Raw genomic sequence first — 20526 nt, forward strand, 5'->3', positions numbered from 1 at the left:
CCCATCCTTTTGGATACAAGCGGAAGGAAAGGTAATAAAACAAGGTTTTTGGAAAAAAGGTACAAAATATATATATATTGATGGTTTTGGTCAGAAAGTTTAACAATTTAAGTAAGAAGTGAAAGGTTTTGGCCCACTTTACCAAATTGTGTATACATAATGAAATAAAGAGTATTTCTAATTTAGAGAGTTACCTGATCTAAGTAAAGTGTCCTTTTTTGCTACAGTGATAATGTTTGTGGTCTGTTTATTTTGGGCGATACACTTGAAAGGCACCATATTGGACCTTCTTTCTTTGCTCACAACTCTTTTAGCACCAGGGCATCCTTTGGGTAACAGTGCTCGGCACAAAGCATAGCATCTTCTGTGGTACCAGCGTTGTAGCATATGACAAGCGCCTCTGTAATTACTGTCTCTCAATCGCACTTGAAGTGAATTGGAGGGGCTACATCTTCTGTTGGATGGGAAAGTGTCTAAAGAGAAAGACACTGCTTTTAAACCGAAGAAACAAGTTTCCTTAGACTGCATCCTGGCAGAAATCTAATCAATAGGTTGCCTTTACTCAAGAGTGGCGGTATCAATGATCTAACAAGCCACAAAAGAGTGAAACATAATTTATGAGATTTTCCAATTATGGTGATCATTGGATATTCATAGTAACATTACATTCACCTATTATAGTTGCTTCTTGGCCCTCAGCCAAATCTCCTGCAAGTGCCTCCATAAAGAACTTCAGAGAAACTAGTATTACAATCTGTAGAATGGCACCCTAAAATAACATGTTACTTAAATCTTAGGGACTATTAACCACACTGAATTGACAAAGGAATGTTTTCTATTGTTTTTAAAGACAGCTGATCTTTCAAAATTAACACAGCACACCCATCTCTTTTTTTGGTTTAGTCAAGATCTAGAATTTTATAACAAAATCATCCTTACATATTAATAGCAGATCTATTGACTAATGTTTTTTAATGTTTTAGTTGTAAAAGATTAGTACTCGTGCGAGGCATGGAAGTTACCAACATTCACCTTGAAAAGCATATCAATGGTTTTTAAGAACTCCAGTTTGTCCTTACCTCAGACTGAAGAGCACATTGCCGTCTGGATACACACGAAGCATGATATTCTCCATGGTTGTATCATGGATGAAAGATCTCTTAGAGTGGACAAAAAACACATCGGGTACCCAGATCTTTTTTATTAGTCTCCCATCAAATGTCATGCTTCTGTTATTAGTGCTAGGAAAAGATAGCCTCTCGTCCTTCCAGTAATGTCTGAGGTATAATGTCATAGTGAAATCCTTTGAGTAAAATAGAAAATAAATTAATTCAGTACACCCATAAATAGATACACAATAATGTTAATATCAGGTCACTTAAACATTTCTTTTTTTTTTTTTTAAACGCTTACTCTAAACCGTAATAAAACTTGTGAGTCTGACCTCAAGCCTTTTTAAACCAGCTCAGAAGTGGGGCAAGAGCCAGCACTAGTAAAACTAATATCGTATTTTAATATTATTCATACATAGCAGCTGCATAACTGTGTTAGTGGGAATGAATGATTAAGCATGTTATACACTATCATGTCAAGAAACACAAACGTAAAATAGTGACACTCTGTCACCAATTTCAATGGAGTAATACCGATTGGAACCCTTCTTTAGCACATTATGGTTTGCCTTAATCAAAGGATACAGGTTGCTTTTAATAAAACATCTTCACATGCTACGAATGTGAGTTCATGAATAAAGGTCTATTGCCCTTGCCAGACCTTCCATCTCTTCAGTCATTTGTAGAAGATCACAAAATGATACTTGCCTCTTTAATATTTGTGAGACAGGAGGTTATGTGGCGTTCTAAAAAACATACATTTGTAATACAACTAACTAATACCTCAGTCACATCGCATAATGAAGGACAGGTCGTAAACCAGTCAGTTTGCAACTTCTACATTCTGGTTTCCTACCTTCTTTTAGTACATCTACATGCTAGAAAGTATCCCCCAGAGACTTGGGAACAGATGTTTAAACATTAGGAATACTGATTTCCTAGGGTTCAGATATGGGTGGGTAGATCCCCGCCTCTTCCTAGCCTCAGGTGACTGCAGCCCCACCCCACCCCTTCCTTGCACGGCATGCTGGAGAGTTGAGCTGCGAGAAGAGGAGAGCCCGGCTTGCAGCTTCTAAAGTGAGGAAATGTGAGGAAATCAATAGCGCGAAGCAACTGGCAGCTTATGCGCTGAAAATTAACAGCGGCTTACTGGTTAAATGATGGCTCAGGAAAGTTGGTGAGACAGGATCCGAGTTGAGTAGTGGAGCTGAGGTGCGGCGCCCTGGTGTTTCATCTCCATGTTTTCGCTGGAGCCTGTCAGCAAGATGCTGCTCTGCAAGCTGTGCAAAGGCGGGAGACTCCAAGTAATTGGGAGTAAGCGGGAGAGCTAAAAAGCAGGCTAAAGAAGAAGGAGATGAGAAGAAGGTGTGGAGTCGAAGCCGTGGTGTAGGTATGCATAAATAAAAACGGATTTACAAGAAAGGGACCGGTATGCGAGCGGCAGCCTTTTTTTCCTTTACAAAAGTGCTTAATGGCTGGTTAATAGTTAATGGCTGAGCGTTTAAAAGGGCTCTAACCGAGACTTATCAAATACAGTTTCCAACTTAATTTGAGAGCCCTGTTGAAGTAAGAGACTTCTCTTCTACAGCTGCAGGTTTAAGGAGAAAAAATGGAGGCAACAAACAAGATGAGAAAACAGGTAAAACTTGCAGCAGCGGCTGCAAAAGCGGATGCCGCGCGTGCAGCCAAAACTAAAAAATGTTTAATACAAATCAAATCCAATCAGACATCTGCTAAAGCTTCTAATAAAACGAATCAAGTTGAGACGTCCTTCAGCTCTGAAGGTTCAGAGACCGATGATTCTCTACTAAATGAGTCAGGTAGGAATGAGGGTGCAGAATTGATAGACAAGGACAAAGATCAGGATAAATCATCGGGGGCCCTCCAAGTTAAAAAAAAAAGAGTTCAAGAATTCCACGGACTTTCCTCTGTTTGTGATGAAGAATTTGGTTCCTTTCAGTGCTCAAGTGTTTGCAAAATTAAGCCAAGAGGTATCAGGGCAGCCTATACTTCCGCCCTTAGGGGATACAACTCCAACTCCATCGTTAAGGTCTGTCTTACCTTTTCAATCTTCACCTCCTCCTCCTCTGGGAGTCTCAGCCAGGATGTGAGGCAAGAAGAGCCATTGATAGAAGAAGTATCTCCTGTTCTCCTTCAAACTATTAATCTGGCAGTAGCTACTTCACTCCCACACTCTCCCGTCGTCGAGAAGGATTCAAAACATCACCTAGACCTCATTTCCCAGGTTCAACAAATGCTACTGGCATCATCCCAGGCACAATCCCAAGAGCAGACCTCTACTAAGATAACAGAGTTATTCGTGCAAAAAGATTACTGAGGGTCTCAGTCAAGATCAGAAGGACCTGAGCTTGGACTTCAAAATAAGGAGGCAAACTCATATCAGATGGACATTAAATCAATGTTGAATTTAATACTGGATGAAATTTACAATATGAAGAGATCGCAAGAAAGTGAAACTGCAGCGCTGCACCTCCAATTGTGAAAGATAGAAGAGGCAGTAGCGAGCTTTCCTACAGAAATTCTAGAAGGCAAATCCAGGATTTCTCAATTAGAAGATCAGATGAACGGTACCCTTATGCAAGTAAACGTAGCAGCACGGCATAAAAGAATTCTGGAAGACAAAATTGATGAACTAGAAAATTATTCACGCTGCTCAAATTTACGCATCCTTGGGGTCCCGGAGGGGTCTGAAGGTGTTAATGCCCTTCAATGGGTGGAGTTGTTTCTTAAATAAACAGTGATTCCTGAGTTCTCTGGTGATTTAACATTGAATAGGGCTCACTGTGTGCCAGCCCATTCTCCACCAAAAATCAAGTTTCCACGTACTATTTTAGTTAATTTTGCGGACTATCGTATTAAGGAAAAAGTGTTGGCAAAAGCAATCCAGATGAGACAATTTGATATTAATAATTGAACAAAATGTAGGTTTTTTTCTGATATGTCTGTAACAGCTGCAAAAAGGAGTAAATAGTTTGTAAAACTTCAACATCTCTTTAAGGCTCAAGGGGCGCAAGCCTCTATAGCGCAACAATCAAAACTAAAAGTTCTTGTTCAGGGGAAGTTCCATATGTTTACGCGAATTGAAGAGGCTCAGGAGCTGCTTGAGGATATTTCTGCAGGGAAGTAATGTGATGATTTCTCTCTTTTTGGGTAGTTGTTCTGTTTAAAGGGGGCAGGTCACCTTTGGTGCAGAACCAGGGCACCAGGAGTCACTAGGGGGTCAAATGTGGGTAGCGGGGGAGCACACATTTCTAGGGGGTGGGCAAAGCTTTGGAGTGGGAGTTTCTGGGGAGTGGGTGTATAAATACAAAAATAGCAGGAGCAGTCAGGATAGAAAAATCCCAGAAAATGGATAAGCAATGTCAAGATTTTTCAACATCGGGAGTATGATTCCAAATAACAGATCTCGTATTATATCGCTTAACGTTAATGGCATTCTAAATAGACAAAAATATGGTGGTTTGATTAGGTGGTTGGCTACATTAAAACCCCAAGTTCTTTTTATGCAAGAAACCCATAAAAAAAAAACTAATTTACTAAAACTTTTCATTCCGTGCTGGTTTTCAAAAGCCTTTTTTGCGTCAGCTGGGATTGCCGTGAGAGGGATCGCAATTTGTTTCTCTAGAGATATCGACTGGGAATTTATACAAGAAAAACGAGATCCTCAAGGTAGATGGATCTGGACTAAAGTTCAAATTAATGGCAATACTGTAAATTTTAAATAATTACTTTGGGCCCATTACTGATGATTCTTCAGCACAATTCATAATCTACTTATAGGTGACCCTGGCCAAATTGTTTTAGGTGGTGATTTTCACTACATTCAAAACTTGAAAATCGATACCTCGAATAAAAACAAAAAACAGCTAAAACCACAGACAAAGAGGGTTTTTGATGGTCTGACTTTGGATTTATATTTGATCAATGCTTGGCGTAGGGTTAATCAGACAGCTTTGGAATATACTTGCTACACTCGTCAATTTCACACCGCCTCGCGAATTGATTTTTTTTTTTACTTCGCGATTATTGGTCCTTGGTGCAGCAAAAGATTTTTCTAAATGTTTTTTTTATCACTCTTTTGTTCAAATTGATTTACAATCAGGGAGTGGAGTGAGGTGGAGGTCCAGGTGGCAGATGGACCGCCTCCTCTTTCAGGACCCTCTTTGGCTGCAGAGTTTCAGGGTCTGGATTCTGGATTACTTTAACACGAATGAAAAGTCAGCCAACATTTTTTCAGTTTCGGATGGTTTTAAAGCAGCAGCTCGGGCCAAATGATAGCTGTATCTGCAGGGAAGGGAAAAAAGTCTGGAAAAAATTGCAGAACTTCAGCTATCTCTTCAGACTGCTTCCAGGCTTCGTAACTCTCCAACACAGGGTCAGTGGGAGGAAGCAAAGAAGTCATTGAGAGATCTTTTTATTCTTGAGGAAATCAATAGTTCCCAAACTTATCTGCAAATGGTCTATGAAGAAAGCCAAATGGTTGGAAAAAGTGTTTGTCTGGGCAACAAAAGCATGCCAGGAATCAGCCTGTGTATTAGAGATAATTGATCCGAAAATGAATTGTACATTATTATCAACTCTACACTAAAACACTAAAAATATTTACCATAAGTCCTGAAACAATTCAGGAATATTTGGCAGGAGTAGAACTTCCCAGATTAGCTACAAACTCAGTACTACAACTGCAAAATGAAATCACAATATCTGAGATTTTGAAAGTTATTAAATCTATGATGGAGGCAAAAGTCTTTGGGGACGATGGACTACCCATCAAATTTTATAAAACCTTTGTAAAAGAGTTGTAAAAGAGTTGACTCCATTTCTTAAGAAACTCTTTAATTATGTTAAGACAGGTGGTGTTGTTCCTGTGGAGTTTAACCCCTTCGACGCTCATGACGAGCTGGGCTCGTCATGAGGTAGCCTCCTCGCACGCTCATGACGAGCCCAGCTCGTCATGAATAATGGGTTTTTAAAAATCTCAGCACTCGAGCAGAATTCCGCTAGCGCGCATGCGGTTAAGAGAGCCATCGTAGTTAGTTTTACGAAAAAGGGTAAGGAACCTAACAAGGTGAATTCATATAGACCCATTAGTCTTTTAAATGCTGACTGGAAGATTCTGATGAAGATCTGGGCACAGCGTATCACCCCGCTGGCCCAAGAAGTAATTCACATGGATCAAACCGGTTTTGTTGCAGGGCGGGCCATGTCATCTAATACTGGATATCTGATACATGCATTGGATTATTTTAACATCAATACGACACCAGCCTGTATCATGATGTTTGATGCTGAAAAAGCTTTCCATTTAGTTAATTGGGATGCTTTATTTTTCTGACTTGAAAGATTTAATTTTCCTGCTCAAGTTATTTCCATGCTACAAAATATTTATAGGGGATCTCATGATGAAAAAAGGGTCAGGCAGATCAGGTCGATCACCCCTTTTCAAGATTTGCCCGGCGTTAGCCGCCTCTCACCCAACTTACTGTTACCAAATAAAGAGGCAGGCGCTGGAGACTGGAAGACAGGAAACCAGTTTATTCCGACGGAGCAGAACATGTCAAATCAGACAACAGGGTATCTTCTCGAGGTGCTCTAACCGCATCTCTGAGGCCTGGCCTCTTATACACAGTTTTATGGCTTTATTACATTTGTGGCATCCGTGGTATTGCTTTGAAGTACGGAAAAGGCATCTTTGGAATCCCCGGTTCAGGCCCGTTCCCACACATATCTACAGTAGGAGTCCCCACCCCTAATCTCAGCATGATGGCTATCGCGCAGCTGGACATTCCGCTGGGAACAGAAATGCGGGTGATCGGTCGGATCTAAGGGTGTGAGGGCATTGATTAATCCCCGCTCCTTTGAAGTGAGGCGAGGTCCTACTGTGGGGGCAATAAACTGCATCTGTTGGGCTAAGTGATGGCCTGGGATCAGGCCGGACAATCGGGCAAGGAGGAAGGGGTTATCAAAGGGCCTGTTCTAAGGGTGGGATGAAAGAGCGAGGGGGCAGGGGTTTCAGCACAGGATGTGGCTCTAAAACAGGGTCGTGTTTAGAGGTGCGTTTATGACCCAAGCAGGAGAGACCGGGGGCTGTCAGGGCGCGGGGGAATACTTGCGAGGCTGGGGAGTGAGGGGGAGAGACGCGCAGGCTATTGGCAGTGGGCAGAGAGGTCATGACACACAAAATGGCTGCTATCTATGTTCGTGATGGGGCCTAAAAAGGGGACAAGATGGCGTGGCCACTGTTTCGTGACTTTCGCTTTACTTTCAACAGTGGCGAGGGTGAACATAAATGAACGCCGCTTATGTACATATACATTGTCATTTTCCACAGTCGCCGCTTTTTAACATAAGTCAGTTCATTTCCGTGTTTATCATAACTAACGGGGTGTACATATAGTCGTGTGTGGTCAATGAGATAGCGTTTGTCCGTACTGGCGGATTGCATATAACTATGTGTAGCCGATGCGACATACGAGGTGGAATACATATGAATTTACATTTGTCGTGTTTAAAAGTGACCGATGAAACATTTTGAAGGCAACAAAAGTGGTTGAGCGAGGAATTTAGTCCAATACAAGCAATTAGTCAAAGGGGGGGGGTAGAAAGTTCAGAAAAAGGGGGGGGGAGGGGGGTCTTCGCCACAGTGTCTTTTTAGTAGCGAGCCATCACTGGTAGGCTCTGGTAGTTCGTTTTCTTCCGTTGGCGCTGTTGAGCACCGGCGGTGGAGCTATAGGTCCAGCTCGGATCCTTCTTTACACGTCGCAGGGTGCGATCTGTCCTCTGCTGTTAAACCACAGTCCTGTTTCCTAACTAATCCTTTTTAAGGGTGCCTCATGCTGGGCACCTGCATTTCTTTCTCCTTCCGCGGCAAACCCTACTCTACCTAAATGCTGTTCTTCTTCTCTGAGTCAAAATCCACGTGAAAAGAAAAAGGGGGGGTTTGTCGGATAATCGAGGGAAGAGAGGGCGGAGTGGGACCAGATCTTCGAGACAAACCAAGGGAGCAAAGGGTGATGAGCAGGCAGGTCCATCAATCGGGCTCAAAGGGGCGGGGACTTCTGGCACGCGTGGGTCAAGAAGCAGAGGGCTTCAAGGTAGCCCTCCATCCTTTCATTTTCCCCGTTTGAGAGTGGTGCCTCGTTCCGCGTCCCGTTGCTCTGCGGCTCCACCTTAGGTCGAGGTCACACGTGCCTCATGATCTGCGGCCAGGTTGTGCGTCACGTCCGGCCCCTCTCCTCCGGTGACTGTGTATCTTTGAATGGGTAAAAAAACTGGTTTTAGAGAACTGGCAGGAGAGGACATTTATACATTTAAATTCCGCCCCAAATCTAAGTAGTTGGGGGTACGTTCATCGGTCACGGTCAGAAGTTATCACTGTGAAGCATGTATACAGGCATGTCTACTGAGTTCATACTAAGTCTATTTGGCGTTCATTCATGACGTATAGGGAGAGAGGTCAGACTCCTATCAACTGTGTATTCCCTCAAACTCGAAATCGGATCCTTCGGTAGAGACTCGTCTCTCTAACCCAAGCCCTGGCAGTCTTCCATCATCATGAGAGAGGGGTAGAGGCTAAACATTCTTTTCTCGGGGGGCAACAGTTAATCAGGGCCATCAGTTATACTTCGGGATATGGAGCTGGGGTCAATCGGGAGGAACGGGGACGTTTTGGACATCCGTGTTTGGGTGCAGAGAGGTGGGGCAATCTGGGCATTGGGGATCGTGTTTCTAACGAACTGAGAACAGAAAGCCACTGACATATAGTCCCCCTGTAAAAAAGGCCAGATTTAGGGGACATCAGTCGTCTTACCTGTCCTTTCCTTCATAGCCAATTCGAGTTCCATCATTTTACAGAAAGGAGAGGTAGTAATATGGCAAATTACAAATGTTTTAGTTTCTGTCAATTTGCCGAACACCTTTGAGTTCGAAAACCAATTAGGCTCGTGCCGGCGGGGCACAACGTTACCACACAAAGGAAGAGGGAACAGGGGGACCCTCGGAGGGAGAGTCGTCCGCATTTTAAATGAACTATTCGGTACATGTACGACATGGAGAGAGAGAGAGAGAGAGAGAGAAACGTGTACAATAATAGGCCATTTAGTGCGCACACAACACAAAACAGTAGGGGTCATGTTATATAGAAACACAGACTGAGGGACGACGTAAATCCACACACTACGTACACATGAATTCAGGCGGGGGGGTAGTACATGTAATCCGGGATACAACATCAATCCAACCAAAACAGAGATTATGATATTAAATATTGGACCTGAATTCTTGCCCCATAATCTTCAACACCAGGCTCGTAAAACAGATCCTATACGGTATCTTGGTATCTATTTAACAGGGCAATTTAATGAGTTAGATAAACTAAACTATAATATGAGGCCACCAGCATTAAAATACAGAAACTTTTGGAAAGATGGGCAAATCTGTTGTTAACCTTGATAGGACTAGTGGCGCTTATCAAGATGTCTATATTACCCCAATTAATTTTTATATTCTCCAACATCATCATCAAGGTCAAAGCTACCTATTTCAAAGAACTCGATTCAATAATTAGATCTTTTATTTGGAACAAAAAGGTTTCTAGAGTCAAACTTTCGGTTTTACAATTAGATGTAGAATCAGGTGGTTTGGCTCTACCGCATATTCATACATACTATGACTCAGCGTTTCTAGATTTTGCAGCTTGTTTTTTATCCAATACAAAATGTAGAGATCATATTTTTATTAACAAAATGATTGTAGAAGCGGGTACTCAAATTCCCACTTTTCTCAAAAGTTCGAAACTCCCCAAAAAAACTAGATATAAAACGCTCATTGATTTTATAGGACGATTGAACTCATTCTTTAAACAGAGTGGGTTCTCGGGTCTATATGCCTTAAAGCTAAATGAGTGTAGAGATTTGGGCCTCGATATACATTTCTTCCATATTAAAATCTGGCAGGAGTTTGGCTTGGGTACGGTTAATCAGTTTTTTATTCAGGATGGGATCATAACATGGGAGGAAGTCCAGACAAGGAGCCACGATTGTCTTAAGCCTTTATTTTTTGAATATATTCAATTTTTTTTTTTTTTTTTAAATAGACACAAGTTAATTTTGAATTGTTCTCCTTCCAAGGTAGCTAATTCTCTTTTCTCTGTCAATATCAGAGGGGTAGGTAATTGGCATAGATTATTGCGATATCAAAACCAATCCATTTTGGTAGAAGGTTTTTTAGAGAAGGTTACTTTGGAAACTGCATGTTCTTTTTCTAGCTCAGAATGGCAAAAGATATCAGTTGCTGGCAATAAGGTTCTTAGAGCTGCCAATTTTAAGAGAATGGCTTTTCTCTCACACTGTATGGCGTTTTATACTCCAAAGGCCCTTAATAAATTTTACCCCCAGGTTGAAAATAGATGTTTTTGCTGCCTCTCTCCCACTGAAGGGGGATGGAGGCATATATTTTTTTCTTGTCCAAAACTCGAACACGTTCTGGGGCAACATTGTTTATTATTTTAGCCAGGCTATAAAGAGACCTTATCCCCCAATTGCGGAACCAGCTCTGTTTGGTGTAACAAGTAGGCAATTTAGTCTAGTTTCTTGCTATTTGAATGTTAGTGGCCCGTTCCCTAATTTTACAAAACTGGAGATCGCTCGAAATACCTTTATACGAAAAATGGTTTAAAAGGATGAAGCGTGCTAAAGAATTTGAAGAAGTTTATGCTAAAGAAACTGGAGCACTTAAGTTTTTTTCGTCTACTTGGAGATATTTTTTTTAAATCTATATTCTGCGAATAACGTACTAAAATTTTGTTGTTAAATCTCTCTACAAATTGTACTTTGTGATATAGAATGACAATGTATGTTCAAGCAAGTTATTTTTTTTCAAGCTGTATTTTCTTTATTTCTCTTTTTCCTGGACCTTGACTTTTTAAAGATGATATTTTATTCCCTGATATCCTGCTCAATAAAAAAAGAATACTGATTTCCTAAGTGCGATTGTTTCCGAATTGCTTTTAGGAAATCAGTATGCCTAATGTATGAAACTCATTGAGTTTCATTTAGGGATTTCCTATGGGTCCCAAACCTACCTTATGAATATTAATAGGATAGGTTGTAAACATACTACTAGTAAAATACCTTTGTGAATAGCAAACAAACATAAACATACACAAAAGTCTAAGTTTACCTTTGTGAATCAGGTTCTTAATCTCTGCTATTTACCCAGCAGACGGCAGAATATTACTTAATCTTTGCTGGGACCCACAGAACCACGAGTGCACGTTCTGTTCAAGTCTATGTGCAAGTCGCGGTTGGATTTGTAAAGATTAGGGACACTTCCCAGTGGACCCTGAAAAAACCCAGAGGGTTAGAGAGTCACCCCAACCGTGGATACTGTGGTACCCGAGTTACTTATCCTATGGAAGCTGGGTGCATAGGTGTGAAGTGGTGTCCAAAACGGCAGTCAAACCCAATGCAGGACTTCAGGAAAGTGCCGCTGCTGGAAGAGGAGAAAGTGTCTGTAGGAGTCCAAAAGTGGACTCTTGTAGTGGACTACCTTAAAGCTGAGGGGACAGAGTCTATTTCACTCAGGGGTGACCAGGAGACTTGGAAGACGAATGCCCTCCGATGTTGGGTGCTTCAGGGAAGATGTCGATGACCTTGACTCTGCAGATGTGAGGACCAGGCGATGCAGAGGAAGACCAGGACCCAGATACAAGCTGTGCCACGAAAGATGTTGAGTGCTGAGGGGTCGGTGTCCGGTGGGAGCACCAACAAGCTTTGGCAAATGCAACCCACGAAGGAGTCGAGAAGGTGCAAAGTTGGGACCAGTAAGGTCCAAGGGACTCATCACAAGCAGGGGAGTCAGGGCAGGCCCTAAGCAATCAGGTGAGCCCAAAAGTAACAAGTGTGACCCTCAAGCGGAACCACAGGCTGGAGGCACTGGAGTCGGCAGATGACCTCAAGCAGCTAACCAAAAGATGCAGGCCATGATACACACACTGTGGTGTGGCTGGAGATTCTAGTCACTGGAGGTGCTCGAGGTTCCGGCTACTTGGAGCCTTAAGATCTTCTCGCAAAGAAGCCAACAAGCCTTTGCAACTGCAAGCTGGATGCGATGCACAGGGGTTCAGTTATTGCAACTCCCACAAGGGATACTGACCTCAAACTTGGTCAGAGGGCAGGGCAGGGTTCAGGAGCTGGGGATACTCACCACCTGTGTTGAGGAGCCCACGGGGTCCAGAGGAGCTCAGGATCTGCTGACTGGTCGACTTTGTTGTGGTGCCTGCGAATGCTGGGGAGTGACATCTTCACTCCACGGAGGATTACTTCAGGTGTCTTTGATGCTTCACAGGCCTTGGAAAGTTCCTGTATGATGCACAGGCACAGACGATGCAGCAGACTGGAAGGGAGAGGAAGTCAAACCCAAACAAAGTCCAGCAAAGTCCAGAGTGCCCAGATGGTAGAAGAGCAATGGTGTCTGATCTGTATCTTATCCCACAGCGAATCCAAAGACCTACACCCAGGTAAGCCCTTAAGTACCCTAGGAAAAGGGTTGGGAATATTCAGGAGACCCTCCCAGGGGAGGGTCTGGACAGGGGGAAGGTTACTTCCATGCCCTTTGCCCATTATCGCGCCAGAGCGGGAGCCAACGGCTCCCAGGACTGGTTTGAACTGGACTATGCACAAGGACACCAATTGTGCCCCTCATACAGGCTTTCTGGCACTGGCAAGCTCACCCACCGACCCCTAATACACTAAATCCTGTCTGGGAAGTGGTCACACCTCCCTGTGACAGGATGCCTATTATTCTACTTTCCCCTGCTCTAGCTTGGATCAGCAGCAGGAGAGCAGAAATGTGTCTCTGGTCGGCAGCAACCATTATGTGCTGTCCAGGACTAGAAGGTTGGCATCGGGAACACTGAGATTCTAACTGAGGGCTCTTTCAGTGCTTTTTACAGAGTAGGGGTGTGATTCTAACATGTTTCATACCAAACATGATAGGATTAGTTGCAACCGTTTTCAAGATGGACATCGCGCGATTATGCGCTACCCCTCTGTATAGTATATGGCTGCTTCACTGACAACCCAGGAGAATGGATTCCGGATTGATTGATTGATTGATAGATTGATTCCGTAGGCTACAGGGGTGTCTTGCTCATGCAGTGGCACCCTCTCACTTAGAAGAAAGCACCCTGCCGTCAGGATTGTGAAGGCACTATGTAAATGTAAATGTATGAAACTTATATAGCGCAGGACTTACCCTGGGGCATCTCCGCGCTTGCTTAGGGAACCCGTCCTGGTATTCCCCTGTGAGAAACCCCGGCAGGGTATCCACAAGGTGAAAGCCAGGCATGCCGCCGCGAGGGGCCGATGTGGAGATTAAGCAAGCTATTGCCCAGAGTCGCAGAGTGTGACCCCGTGAGTCGAGTAGGCACCGGAGCGAGAATTGTCGAGACCGTGGAATTTATGAGCCCTAGACCCGCCGAGGCGGGGAATCGAACCCTGGTCCACGGTCGATCTCAGATTCCGGGTCTGCCGCCTCTAACCACTGAGCCACACTTCTCCACTCAACTATAGGGGTGACTTATAGGTTTTAAGTGCAGTGACCTTTAGATATAGAAAACATATAGCTTTAGTAAGTGGTGCAAGCACCAACTTACACAGTCTGCAGTGGCAGGCCTTTGGTTCCATTTTGAATGGTCTCTCTTGGGTGGCATAAGACATGCTTTAGCCCATGGGAGGCCTCTAGGGTACCTATGCCCTGGGTACATGGGTACCATATACCAGGTTCTTATAAGGGTACCCCAGTATCCAATCTGGGATGTACCTAAGTACTGAACACAACAATTTAGGGAGAAAGCAAATAGACTGGGGTCCTGATTAGCAGGCTCCCAGTCAGACTAGTCAAAAACAGCATCACATCAAGCAAAAAGTAGGGGTAGCCATAAAAGTATATCCTACTTTCCTACCCCCCCCCCAAATGTAAGGAGGAAATATCTGGAAAGTCCATCTGCATTGGCATGGTTACTCCCAGGTCTATGTTACACTGTATAGACCACCTCAAAGGTTTTGGGTTTTCACCCTTCATCTGTTTAAGCCATAAGAGTGGCTTATGGTCTGTCTGAACATTGAAGAAAGTACCAAACAGGTATGGCCTCACCTTCTTCAAGACTCAAACCACAGCAAAGTCCTCCCTCTCTATGGTTGACCAACGTTTCTCTCTGGGGGGGTCAACCTTCTGCTGAAAAAAAAAGCTTCTGGTTGGTCCTGATCCTCTGCATTAGGTTGTGACAACACAGCCCCTACCCCTAACTCAGATTCATCTGTTTGGACAATGAATTGCCTAGATTAGTCAGGACTCTGCGCAATGGGAATAGTGGACATGGCCTGCTTGGGGTCATCAAACGCCTTCTGACTACTAAATGTCCACTGAACTTTCTTGGGCATTTTCTTAGATGCCAGATCATTCAAAGGAGTCACTATAGATCCATACTCTTTGACAAATGTTCTGTAGTACCCAGTCAGACCCAAGAATGCTCTGACCTGAGTGTGGATAGGTTGAGCTGAGCAACCCATTCCATTATGGTTTGGATTTTGCTCTGACGTGGTTGAACCTGACCTCCACCTATAAGGTGGCCCCAGGTACACAACCTTACTCTGCCCCAAATACATTCATTCACACTGTGGGCCTGCCGAGGAGGAACATGGAGGTGGGCTGACGCCGGCTGCGGGAGCTCCGTTCCTGACAGGGAGATGCCTCATGATGCCTGTGTCCGCCTGAGGTTCACGCTACGCTAAGAAGCGGTGAGAGGGCTAGAATTATGCACCCTGATTAGGACAGCTGCATACTCACACATTTCCCACTGTTTTTGGCACCCTATTTGTCACCCTGTTTGGAAACCGGCGTTCTCCGAGCTGCGGGACCCAGGGGCAGTCTCAGGTGGGTGCGGAGAGGCTGACGGCAATGGAGGAGAAGGCGGGGTTTGTCGAGGGGGTAATCGACGCCTGTTGTGGACGCCGAGCAAGACTCTGGTGTCGAATTCGGACAGCGGCGGCAATAATCAATTTTCGAGCCGCAAATTGTGCCATGAGTTGTGCTGCAACTGGAGATACACGGTCAGTGACGGGTACTGAGGGGAGGAGAGGCGCACAATATCAACACTGTACTGTTAGTGCTGCTAGTGTCAGTGCTCTTGGAACTAACGAGCGCTGTGAGAAACTGTTGGTTGGACGCAGGACCAAGGTACCCTCTTGGTTTGGCGGTGAAGGGATGGACATTGTGTTCGAGCGGCCCCTCACTATTGTCCCTGAAGAGCGCCTCATTAGGCAGAAAGTGCCACAGGGGGGGAAGGTGGTTGTAGAGGGAAGTGGGGTGAGAGAAGGCGGAGAAGCCAGGAAATTGCAGTCCGCCCCTTTAGTGGTGACGAATAGATACCAGCTCCGCTCTCAGCCCGATAAGGAGTTGTTATTACCATTTGCCGGCTGTGCAGGAGGGTTGTTCCCCTTACCCCACGACAGAAAAAGAGGGAAAGGAGAGAAAGAAGCAAGACAGGGGAGGTCAAGAAACCTAAAAACTGCCCCCACATATCAAAACCTACCCCCTCACTGAAGTCCTTCTTCAAAATAATGGAAAAAGTGACCGCCCCCAAGGTCCCCCCTACTACCCTTACTGCTAGTACAAATAATGTCTGTCCAGTAAAAATAGATCAACAGGCGGTCAAGCAGGTGCCCCCCGTCACTCCTCATGCACCAGTTGCACTTGTAAATAGGTATTCCCCATTGCTCTCTGAGCCTGAGACAGATTTAGGTATCTGTGATCCTACGTCGGCTCTGGAGGGAACAGAGGGTTCCATATTCCAGCCACCACCAGAGCATAGCTCCCACCCCCCGGCTAGACCATTTTGTGATAACCCCGCAATAGACTCTCTGGGGACTCAATCGGCAGAGACGGGGGCTGACCATTCCCAGCTTGAGTTACTCCTCCAATCCCTGCGTGAAGACCTACACTCTAAATTACTCTCCAAATTTGAAATCTCTGAGGGGAATCAGAAGGAGATCAATGAGACATGTACCAGCCTGGAGAATAAATTAGATGATATCTGCAGTCGGACGGAGGCGCTGGAAGGAGAAGTTGCTACCCTTTCTCAAGTCTCTCAGGCCCACTCAAGAGACATAACTGAGCTAAAAGCGCAGAACATGTCACTGCAAATGGACATGGAACGACTAGAGATACATGCCAGAAGGAATAATTTAAAATTCCTGAAGATACCTGAAGGGGCAGAAAATGGAGATGTAAAATCTCTGGTCTGTAAACTACTGAGAGAAGAGGTGTTAAAAGACAACCCAGACATCAACCTCGAGAGTGAAATCCAGAGGGCACATAGAGACCTATTTAGGCAACATCCAGACAGAAAAGCTCCAAGAAAGATACTGGTCAATTTTCACACTTATGCAGTAAAGGAGCTGATACTAGGTAAGGCCCTTGTGGATCCATCTCTCCAGATAGATTCTACTAAATATCTTATTCGCTCAGATGTAGGTAGAGTCACAGCACAAAGGCAGTGGGAGCTGGGGTCACGAATGTCGGACTTGAGAAGTCAGGGAGCCCAGGTATTGATAAAATTATCCGCAGCATTGAAGGTGGTATGGAGGAACAAAACATATAACTTCACCTCTCCTCAGGAAGATGACACTTTCCTAATCAATATGAAAGAGACTCAACGTTAGAACTTTTTTTTTTGTGGCCTTGATAGGGCTACTAATAGCATTTCATATTTCGTATCTCTTTGCACTCAGTCTATGCTTTGGAAAGGGAAAAGGAGAGTGACAAAAGACAAGGAGTGGTGAGGACAATACGGAATAAAAGACTAATATAAATGTGGAACACATAGAGTAGCTAAACACTTTAGAAATATAAGTAAACACTTCAGAAATATAGTTAAAGGAAGGGGGGAAAGTAAAAAAAAAAAAAATCTTTTTTTTATCTTATTTGTCCCCTTCTCTCTCACTTCTATATCAAGTAGGGGCACAGTCAGCTCTATGTTTTTTTTTCTTTGTTTTTGACATAGAGGCAGATCCTACGTCGGAACTGAGGGTTGCTAATTGGCGACAAGATTGCCAAAGATCACAAGGGGGGGGGTTCCTCAAGGGTGGTGGGTGGGTGCAGGGGGGCTGGGATTAATAAAGGGAAAAACTATTCCTCATATAACCATGAAGGCAAAGAAAAATAAGGCGCTACTCTCTAGAAGGAAAAAGATTCGAATTAACTTTAAGTTTTCTCCAAGATATCCTTTTACATGACAAGTACATTTAATAAAATAAAAATAATAATCTGGAATGTAAACAGGTTAAGGGAAGGCAGGAAAGTTTCCAGAATCTGTGAATTCCTGAACAAATCAAAGGCCCGTATTTGCTTACTGGAAGAAACCCATGTAGAGCCACAAGAGTGCAGAGCAGCTTTTAGGAACCAAAGGTGGATTCAGGACCTTCTCTGCTCTAACCAGAGTGGAAATACTAGAGGAGTGGCTATTATAATTAGTGTAAACACCAGGATCAGGGTAGAGAGGTTTGAGACTGACTGTTCAGGCAGATGGCTGACTGTATCCTTGGTAGTAGATAGCTCACGGTTGACATGCGCAGTCTATTATGGGCCTAATCTACATTTCCTTGCGGCCTTGTTGAGTTTAAAAACCAGTCTCTTGGATTTGGCAATACCCATTATTATGGGATGCAACTTTGGATCACCCTTCCAGGGCTAAATTTACCCCCCGCGCAAATCACAAACTGAGCTTAAAAACATCATGAAAGACTTTAATTTATTGGATATTTGGAGGGTGAAAAATGGCAGTGGAAGAGATTATTCCTTCTATAGTCGCAGATATAGGCACCACATCGACTTTTTTCTCCTAGATCAGGCGCTTCTCCCTGCAGTTGATACTGTATCATACATTCCAGCCCTATTATCGGACCATTCGATGGTGGAACTAACAATTAAGCTTAAACAGGGAGATCAACTAAGAAGGTGGGCCCTAGACAGATCAATACTCCTAAAAGAGGAGGTGAGAATCGATTTGGAGATGCAGGTAGCCGAGTATTTCAGGATAAATAGTGGTACTGAAACTGATCAAACTGTATGGGAGGCCTTTAAGGCCTGTATGAGAGGATCTCTAAGTACTTTAATGATCGGGAGACATAAATCTAGAAGAAGAGTGGAAGAAGACTGTCTTCTTAAAATAAAACAAAAAGAACAGCAGCTACAAAGGGCTTCGTCAGATCAGCAGACTAATTTGGCTGCTATACAAAGTGAGTTAGATTCCCTACGGGCTGAATATCAGGCTAATCTCGATAAAATAATCAAAGATAGGTGGGATGCAAGTAAATTGCAAAATTTTTCTTATGGGGAAAAATGCGGACGACTGCTTGCTTGGAAGGCCAGGTCTGACAGGGCCAGAAATCAGATCAAGGGACTAATTATGCATAGTACAGGGGTCACCTCCAATGATAACGATCAGATCTCTGAGGAGGCAAAATTGTTTATGCAAAATCTCTATACAAAAGGGAATGGTTCCCCATCTCGAAGAGCAGAATACTGGCTAAATCAGCTCGAATTACCGCAGTTAACAGAGGCAGATAGAGCATTCCTGAGCTCAGACATAAGAGAGGGTGAAGTTCGAAATCAGATAAAAAAAATGGCCAAGGGAAAGGCAGCCGGCCCGATGGGCTCCCGGTAGAGCTATATCAAATAGGCTCTGATAAAGTCGTCTCTATCCTTATGACCTTGTTTAACAAGATACATCTTTCAGGCGAGACTATTCCACAAACTTGGTCAGAAGCCACAGTCACTCTGATCCTGAAACCTAATAAGGACCCCTTAACTATTGAGTCCTATAGGCCAATCTCGCTGCTAAACACTGACTATAAGCTCTTTGCAGGGGTTTTGGCAGCGAAATTGGCTAAAGTCATCAAAACTATAGTACCTGAAGATCAGAGAGGCTTTATTCCGGGCAGGCAGTTAAACGAACTAACCTTCCAAGCTATCGCTGCCATAGATGTCGCTACAGATAAGAAACTCCCCTTGACTATCGTAGCCATCGACGCCGCTAAGGCTTTTGACCAAGTAAACTGGTCGTATCTATGGTTGGCATTATCTGGCTTTGGAATTCCGGAGAATTTTATATCATCGATCAGATCGCTCTATTCCAGCCCTAGGGCAAAAATTCTTGTAAACAGATTTCTTACGGACTGGGTTCGTATATCGCGCGGAACTAGGCAAGGGTGCCCCCTTTCCCCGCTGTTGTTCAATCTGTATATTGAACCATTTGTTTGTCAGTTAAGATCAGACCCTTTGATTAAACCTTTTAATATCGCAGATCTAGCCTTAAAATTTGCCTTATATGCAGATGATCTGCTCATGTTCACCTCTAACCCGGAAGAGGCAATCCCCAGGCTATTCGATCAGGCAGAGTCCTTTGGGGAAATCTCGGGTTACAAAATAAATAAATAAAAAAACGAGATTATGCAATGGAACCGGGAGGTGGCGGCCCCAGGGGTTAAGTTGCAAATGAGATACCTTGGAATACATCTGGCCCAGGACATCTCAGAGATATCCAGAATAAATCTAATGAGAGTCTATAAGGATATCTGCGGTCTTCTGCAACGGTGGTCAAGCCTCCCGCTAAACATCTTTGAGAGGGTGAACCTAATCAAAATGATCATCCTACCAAAAATCACTTTTCTATTTAATTCAATTCCACTAATGTTTAACCCTTATGACATAGCCAAAGTACAGGGGAAAATTGGTTCTTTTATCTGGAATACCAAGACATCAAGAATCTCCTGGAAAAAACTGAGGAGAAATTTAAAAACAGGAGGGTTAGCTTTGCTGGACCTACTTATTTATTGTCATTCTTTCTACTTCAAAAACTTCAGACTCTTGGCCGATAAGGCGGACGCATCTTCCTTAGGTCTATTGTTCCAGGCACTACTTCATGGCATCCCACGAGGGCAAGAATACTTTTTGTTTAAATATGGCGATCCAAAGTTCTACAAGAAGGTGAGGCTAAAGATCTTGGGTGCGGCCCTGAAAAACTGGATATTTATTAGGAAAAGGCTGGGAATTCCCTACTACGCACCCCAGGCCCTGATATGGGACTCTCCAGGGACGCCAGATTGCCTCAATGATCAGCTATCACGCCCCCTTAAATTAGCAGGAATAACATGCTGCCGTGATCTGCAAAAGAATTCACTGCTTATGGATTGGGAATCGTTGTCTAGCTTGACTGGTGGGACTCTCACTAGGTTCAAGTATTATCAGCTATCAGGCTGGTAGGCAACTATACCATGGGATTTTAATGCATCTAATCCAAAGTTTGACTTAGTAACAAGGAAGGGCAGATGGA

The 20526-nt window shown here is 43.8% G+C and overlaps 1 protein-coding gene across 1 annotated transcript in view; it reads right to left on the reverse strand.

Annotated features, from left to right (window-relative positions):
- Nucleotides 1-20526, reverse strand: part of GABRR3 (gamma-aminobutyric acid type A receptor subunit rho3) — a 964887-nt gene that overhangs the window by 594268 nt on the left and 350093 nt on the right. Inside the window, exon 3 of the mRNA XM_078657818.1 lies at nucleotides 1080-1303. Within this exon, the coding sequence (XP_078513944.1) occupies nucleotides 1080-1303 (224 nt within the window). The remainder of the gene's footprint in view (nucleotides 1-1079; nucleotides 1304-20526) is intronic.

This window comes from Lissotriton helveticus, chromosome 8, assembly GCF_964261635.1.
Source record: "Lissotriton helveticus chromosome 8, aLisHel1.1, whole genome shotgun sequence".
In the NCBI taxonomy this organism is placed as follows: Eukaryota; Metazoa; Chordata; class Amphibia; order Caudata; family Salamandridae; genus Lissotriton; species Lissotriton helveticus.